General features: G+C 47.2%; 1 protein-coding gene across 1 annotated transcript; it reads right to left on the minus strand.

The window, feature by feature from the left end:
- Positions 1 to 908: 908 nt before the first annotated feature.
- LRRC3 (leucine rich repeat containing 3) lies at positions 909 to 7,071 on the minus strand. Its single transcript, XM_066621050.1, has 2 exons — positions 6,919 to 7,071; positions 909 to 3,396 (listed from the first exon to the last, which is right to left on the minus strand). The coding sequence occupies exon 2, from the start codon at positions 3,203 to 3,205 to the stop codon at positions 2,420 to 2,422; it is 786 nt and encodes a 261-aa protein (XP_066477147.1). The 5' UTR covers positions 3,206 to 3,396; positions 6,919 to 7,071; the 3' UTR covers positions 909 to 2,419.
- Between the last annotated feature and the right edge of the window lie 254 nt (positions 7,072 to 7,325).

A 7,325-nucleotide genomic window follows, 5' to 3' on the forward strand; every position in this document is an offset into this window, starting at 1 on the left:
ATGGTCATAGTTGTGCGACTACAGCTGTAGATGTACATTTTGGTACACACAGGACACTTCCCATTTCAGTGTGAGCCTAAATACGATGATCTAATTTTCTGCAATGATTTTCTAAATTTTAGACACTAAGGAGTCTGTTGGGTTTTCTGTATTACTGTATCTAGCTACTGACACCATGAGGGCAGGTAGACCTGGGCTCCATGTTGGGAAGCAAGGTAGACCTAAGCTCCAAAGACTCTTCCTGCTGTTGCCACCCACGCCTGCCTTAATTTGCCCCCTCCCCACCCCTGTTCTGCCCAACCCTGTCGTCACCCTCCCACACTCTGTTTCACCCTCTTCCCTCCCCCTTTGGGAAAGGGCCCAAGAGAAACATTGTGCCCCCTGATAAAATACTCTTGGTTGCACGTGGTCCTTGCCAGTTCCAATTTTTGTCTTAGGAGTAAGGCTCCTAAAAGTTGGGAAACACTGCATTACAGGCACTTTCCATTAGGTGCCAGTGATACTCAGTCATATTCTATACAACCCTCACAATAAAACAATGTGTGTGCTATTTGGTGGAAGGATCCCATTTTGCCAGTAAGAAACTAGATAGTCAGAGGTAAATGTTATATTCCCATGTCTTCCCACTTTGGTCATCTGGATCCCATACAACAAGTGCTCCACTTATAAACAGATCAATTGGAAAAGGCCCTGTTATGCTGCCCATTTCTGTATTTTCTTTGTTGATGTTACTGTATTTGACAAAACACTGTTTAATAAGATTCTGTTATGGCATCTCAGCAATTACCACTGAATTAGGGGAAAATGTAGTTGCAAAAGAAGAACGCTGAGGAAGGGAAAGTTGTGGGCTATGATAATACACACATGGAAGGATTCATCTGGCAACTGATACTTGGATTCTTAAACAGTTTTAGAAATTATTCAAAATTTTACTTCCTTAAGCATTTATTTTTTTTCATCAAATCACATTTATTAAAATTTGATTTTCAAACCCTGAAGGGAGTTGTCAACTGGGAATTTTCATCAACTTGGACTTAGGGAGTTATCACTACCTGTAATGCCTGGCGACCATCTTTCCTGCCTGGCAGCTATCATCTGTGTGTTTCCCATCCCCTGGGAACCAGCCTGCTTTCTCACTGGATGTTCCTATGAGAAGCTGAGATGTTGGACCCAAAAGCAATTGGCCTCTCCTGAAGCTAATTGGGATATTGTTCGTAACCCTTAGCCTAGCCTATATAATCTCATGGTTAGCTTAGCCCCTCACCCCCAAACCTTAGCAATGAATGCAAGCAGGCTACATTGCCTGGTGGGTCAATTGGAAATGCTGGAAAAGTCTTATGCTTGGAGATGCCTCTGTATACCTGGAGGCACTTCTGTAAGTTGGTGCTTTCAGTTGTTACACAAATAAAGCTCTTTTATGACAACCTTGAACTAGGCTTGCTTTTTCCTTAGGACTCACAGAACTTCCAGTCTTGGCCAGAGTCACGGGCCAGAACCCTATCTTACACATTTGCTTGTTTATCCACAGAGTTTGTATCTGACTTTTCTATCTCACCCAATCAAGTCCCAGTGACATCCTAGGACCAGTTCTTGAGGACCAGATTGATGGCAATATGAGAAACAAATGCTTGCAGCTCCAAGTCATGCTTTCTGCCTTTGATCCTCAAGAGGAACCCTGCTCAGGATATCTATACTGATTACTTCGACAATCTCCTGGGCCCATCAGGGAAAACCATGAAAATGGATTAATAATTTGACAGAGGAAACAGAGCAAAGAGGTGTGGCTCCAGTTGCAGCATAGTAGGGAAGCCTATACCCTCTTAAGAATGGCAACACACATCCCACACATATGACATCTTGTTACATTTCACTGGTCTGTCTGTGCATGCTTGCAAAATTTACAAAGTTGGAGGCAGGGCTTTGTGTGGTTCTGAAAACCCCTGAGAGTGTTTTTGCAGTACCTCAAGATAATCAAGCAAAGATAAGTCATGTATAAACCCCCCCCCCCCCATTATGTCATAGGCATTGTTGTCAAGCTTCTAGTAGTTTCACTGTTAAGTTTTCAGATTTCTCCCCAGTTAATCACATCTCTTTTGGAAACATCTGATGCACACAGTCAACTGTCCACTGTTCAGATGTTCTCCTGGAAAGCAGTTCTCTGTACAAAGTTCTCTAGCTTCTGCCAAGCTTCACTACTGGCAACTTAGCACAGAAGGTTGGTCAACCTTGGTTTAGACATCTTTCCAATGTTTGTAACAACAACAACAAAAAAAAAGTTTTACACTTCTACTGAACATTTTAAAAAACTCTTAGAAAAGTTCTTGCAGAATGAGTAAGAAATAAACATTCTAGATCACACTCAATACTGTATTCTCTTTTTTAGAGAACTGGATATCCAGTTGAGAGGCTGCATTTCTGGCTACAGGATAGTGCTGATGGTCTCTTTAGGAACCCTTGTGCTTGGCAGTGATTTCAGGTATTCCAAGTGCTTCTTTGTGTCCTCTTGGTTGTGCCGAACATAGTACACCACGTAACTAATGACCAAAGTAAACCAGCTGAACATGGTAACAAACATGGCAACATCGGTGGTTTTTTTATGCATGTTGCAAAAGTTGATGCCTGAATTAAGGACATGGAGTAGAGGTTTCCCGGCATATTCCTCCTGCACAGATGTTTGGCAGGTGATCTCGTTTACTGATTCTGGGTCTAGATGCACTTCCTTCAAGACTTCCTGCAAAGTACATTCACAGTGCCAGGGATTGTTGGACAGGCGAATTATGGCATTCAAATCGACCAAGGCTTCCTTTGGGATTCTCTGTATGAGATTGCCAGAGAGATCAAGCAACCTCAGGCCATCAGGTACTCCTCTGAAGGCTGCAGAATCAATCTTCTCAATGGCATTCTTGGAGAGATCTATCTCTTGCAAGTGGGCGAGGTGTCTGAAGGTGCTGTTGGGGACTGCAGTGATTTTGTTAGCATCCAACTTCAAAAACATGGTGTCTTTGGGGATATCCTTTGGAATCTCTTCCAGGTTGCTAGCGCTGCAAAGAACAGCTGTTGCTCCAGAATAGTTGGTGCACTGACACTGCTTGGGACAGGAAGTACAGGAATAGGAAAGGGTCCAAAAGAGGAGGCAGAAGAGAGCTTGGGACCAGTACAATGGTGCAGGCCTAGATGCCTTGGCTGCCAGAAACATGCTGGTCATCCAATCAGTAGCGTGCAGTCCTGCATGGCTGCTCAGGTGAAGAAAGTTAGTTTTTCTCCCAGTCTTTTGAAGCAGGTAGTTCCACACTTCCTTCAGGCAGATGGAGGTTAGACTGTGATTGGCCCAGGTGTGGCCCAGCCATCCACTCACTTTTTCATCTTTCAGTGCACAGAATAGTGCACAAGCAACCCCTAGAGGGGGCAGACAATATGTAATTGTTTAAAAAAAATCATCATGACAGGTGACATTGTATATTTTTCTAAAAGAAAAGTGGGACAGAGAGCACCATTTTAAAAAACTACAAAGTAGCTAGCAGCAAAGTCATCCAAGCAACACAGGTGACCAAATCAGTGAGAGGATCTGTAGATGGGGGTGGGAGATGAATGCAATGAGGAAAACACACTGTTTGGAAGCCTGTGTTTTCAACAGGGTTGTGTTAAAAGTCACCAAGCCTGAGTTGCGAATCAATTAGCGAGTCAGAGATCCCTCAACTTGCGAGTTGCAACTCAACTCAAGAAAAATTTTGAGCCTATCGAGTCCTGAGTCCGAGTCATTCTGAGAGTTGCAAGTCAAGAACTTCTCTGAGCATGACTTCTTGTTCATCCCTCCCTTGTCCAGAAAAATAAAATAACCTGTTTGTTCTGATAGGAAACAGCACCCACCCCCATGCCCTGACTGCCCCACTTTCTGGTCCTTCCCCCCAACCTTGTGCAGCTCCCCCTCAAGTCAGTGGTTTCCAAACTTTTTCGACTGGCAGCTCCCTTGACCTACTGGGCCATTGGCCACAGGTTCCCATTAGGGCTACAATCCTATACACTATATAGGGTGGTGAATTTTACATGGGAATTCTGTGGCTCCACTGGCTGGTTTCCATGGCTTCCTGGAGAGCCAAGGCTCAGTTTTAACAACAACAACAACAGTATTTATATACCGCTTTTCAACTAAAAGTTCACAAAGTGGTTTACAAAGAAAAATCAAATAACTAATGGCTCCCTGTCCCAAAAGGGCTCACAATCTAAAAATATGCAAAAGAATACCAGCAGACAGCCACTAGAAAAGACACTGCTGGGGTGAGGTGGGCCAGTTACTCTCCCGCTGCTAAATAAAAGAGGAGCACCCACTCCTTAAGCTTCAGAACCACTGCCTTAAGCTTTTCTCCTCCCCTCAAATCCTGCCAGCTCCCACCTCCTGGAACCAACCTACCCTCCCACCAGGTCTGCTGCGGCTGACTTTCTGAATGCTGGCTTCCAGATCACCCATGAGATCAGCATGACGCAGAAGCAGCAAAGAAAAAAACAGTAAGCAAGAACACACACACTAAAGAGATAGGAACTTCTTTTTGAGTCCAAAACTCTTTTTGTTTTTTTGAGTCACTGAGCCTGAGCTGAGAGTTGAGTTGAGGTCCGTGACATCAAAAACAGCCACTTAGTGCATCTCAAGTTGAGTCTACCTGAGTCAAATGCCCATCCCTGGTTTTTCCTTGTAATATGTACTTCTGCCTCAACCATCCCAGGTGCAATGCATGATTGTGAGAGGAGGCAGACATATGGAACTTCGCAGGTGGAAAAGCAGCTTGAGCTAAGGGGGAATTTGGAGTGGAGAAACAATGGGTGAGGGAAGTGTTAAACTCCTCCCTCTTTTGCCCCTTGATCTAAACCACCCCTTCAGAAATCATTTTTCTCAACAATACAAAAGACATACAGAGGTGTGTTAGCTGCTTTTGTATGTAACAGTTGTCAGGGTTTCAGATGGAAGTTGATTCTGCCCTAAGTATTTGAATCTGTTCCAGATGGTACTGCTTAACTCACATAGTGGTTGAGTAAATAGACTAAGTAATAAGTCAGAAGCAGAAGGTGTGGTCTGGAGGTGGAGCTGTCACCCTGTTTGAAAAAGTGAAGCAAGATCAGCTCAGGTCTCGCTTTTGATGGGTGACCAGAAACCACTGGCTAAAGATGAACCAATGTGAAGGAGTTTGGAAGAGTCAACTGGCAAAAAATGGATAACATTCCGAGAACCAGCCTGAGGTATGTTTTGCAGTGCCTGTGGAAGCTTAGAAAGTGCAAGGCAGCCAGGAGGATGACTGCATCATGAAGGGAAACACCTGGAGAAGTGGAGGGATCTATGAGTTTCTCTCATAGAATAACACATGTAAAAAGTGTTTTGGAAAAAAAAGGGGTTATGGTCAGCCTGCCTATGTAAACTGCCTTGATCTATGAGACTCAAGTCTATGAGAAAGGTGGTATATAAAATACCATAATAAAAAAGTAAATTGTACAGTCCTGTTGTGAAATTGGGGTGTGATGTTTTAGATGAGCATGGCACTAGAGCCAGGCCCTGAGACAACTGCTTGGCCAGTTGCTTGGAATGGCCAAAAGAGGGTTAAAAAAAAAAGTTAATGGCCCAATGAACTCCCCTATCAGAGCCCTCAAGTACATCTACTGGCAAGGAGGGTCTAAGGCCAATTCCTGCCCCACCCCCAGTCAGTGAGAAAGACAAAGGGGCCCGGGTGAGCTGCCAGATCCTGGAAGAGGCCAAAAGAGAGTTAGGATTGGGGAACAGACTGGAATGGAAGCTAAGAGGAAGAGTTAGCCAACATGCTTAGAACATCCATATTGCTGAGGCTGTTTGCATATGTGTACTATCCACTCTATCCAATGCTCCAACCTATAGATCTGCAAATAAAGCAAATGTTACAAAGACACCATCAGCTGCCAGTGAGGTTTCCTCCCAAGGAAACTCAAACTGGGATTGTGCAGCAGCTCCAGGGAACTTCTCACTACTCAGAGAAGTGGGGCACAAGCGTGTAACAATATTTTGCCCATTGGTGGTGCTGTACAAAATGCTGATGATCTTGGCTCTTCTTAATGTATATGTAAATTACTCTCACCATACAGCTCAAAGGGCATACTATACTGCCAACATATCTTGGCTTCCTCCAAATAATCTTTGGAACTGCAGTTTCACGAGGATGCTGTGAATTCTCTCTGTGTGACACACACGCGCGCGCGCGCACACACACACACACACACAGAGAGAGAGAGAGAGAGAGAGCCCTTGCCTCACTCAGAGAACTACAAATCCCAGCGTTCCCTGCGGCTAGGGCTAACTCTCAAACCTGTAGTAAGAAAGGCTCTTATCTGTGAGCAGGTGAGGTCAGCAATTTTGCATCTGGGTGTTACAACCCAGAGAGGGACTCCTGCTGTGCAGCTCACCCGAGGCTGGCCTGAAGGAACCTTATGGGGGGGGGGGGAATCCCCTCTCTGTCCCTGGGGGGAGGGGAATCCCTCTTCCCCCGCCCTGTCATAACTACTGCTCAGGAGTCCCCTCTATCCATGTGTAGATGAGGACATTTTGGGCAGGCTCCGCTTCTCCAGCTGTCATCTGCAGCCTGCCACGCAAGGCTGTGCAGGGCAGGCTGGCCAGTGGCCACCCCCTCCTTGCTCCTCCAGGGTGCAGCTGGGATCCAGCGGGCTGCAGCAGCAGCACCTGCCTGCATTGTCTTCGCTGAGTTTCTCCCACGGTGGCTACAACGGCAGCGGCAGCAGCCCAGCTGCGGGCTTGCCGACCTGCAGGGCTCGTGCCAGGGATTCCCTGCTGGGCGCCCGGGAACTCCTGCGCCGCATCTCCGCCGCGGCTCAGCCCAGCCTCCTCCTCCTCCCCCTCCCAGCTGCACCCTCCCTTTGGCGACCACATCCACGACGGAGGCGCCGTACCTGCGCCCAGGGCGGCGGAGTCCCAACTGCAGGACGAGTTCAAGTTTCTCCCGCGCCGAGGCTGGCAGGCAGGAGGGCTCCGCGCCGGCCACACCCTGCCTGGGAGCGGAGGCGGAGGCAGCGTCCGGCTGGCTGCCTGCGCACAGCACTTGTTGCTGCCTTCCCACCAGTCGCGCACGAAGCCATTCGGGGGGATGCCGCCTGCAATTGGACAGCATCTGCTTGTCACCGGCAGCCTCGCCGAGCAGCCTCGGCTTTTAAAGGGGCAGCTGCCTAATTCTCTGCTCGCGGGCCGCACAGGCAGTGTCTGCACTGATGGGGGGCGAGAGAGGGGAGCTGACAAGAACTGGGAGCGGGAGCAGCCAGGGCCACTTTCCTCCCCCCCCATGCACATGTGCAGCTGCTAA

The sequence above is a fragment of the Tiliqua scincoides genome, chromosome 3, assembly GCF_035046505.1.
Source record: "Tiliqua scincoides isolate rTilSci1 chromosome 3, rTilSci1.hap2, whole genome shotgun sequence".
NCBI classification, from domain to species: domain Eukaryota; kingdom Metazoa; phylum Chordata; class Lepidosauria; order Squamata; family Scincidae; genus Tiliqua; species Tiliqua scincoides.

What these genes read in the sequence shown, in the direction of transcription:
- LRRC3 (XM_066621050.1), bottom strand. Translation starts at nt 3,205, where the DNA reads ATGACCAGCATGTTTCTGGCAGCCAAGGCATCTAGGCCTGCACCATTG.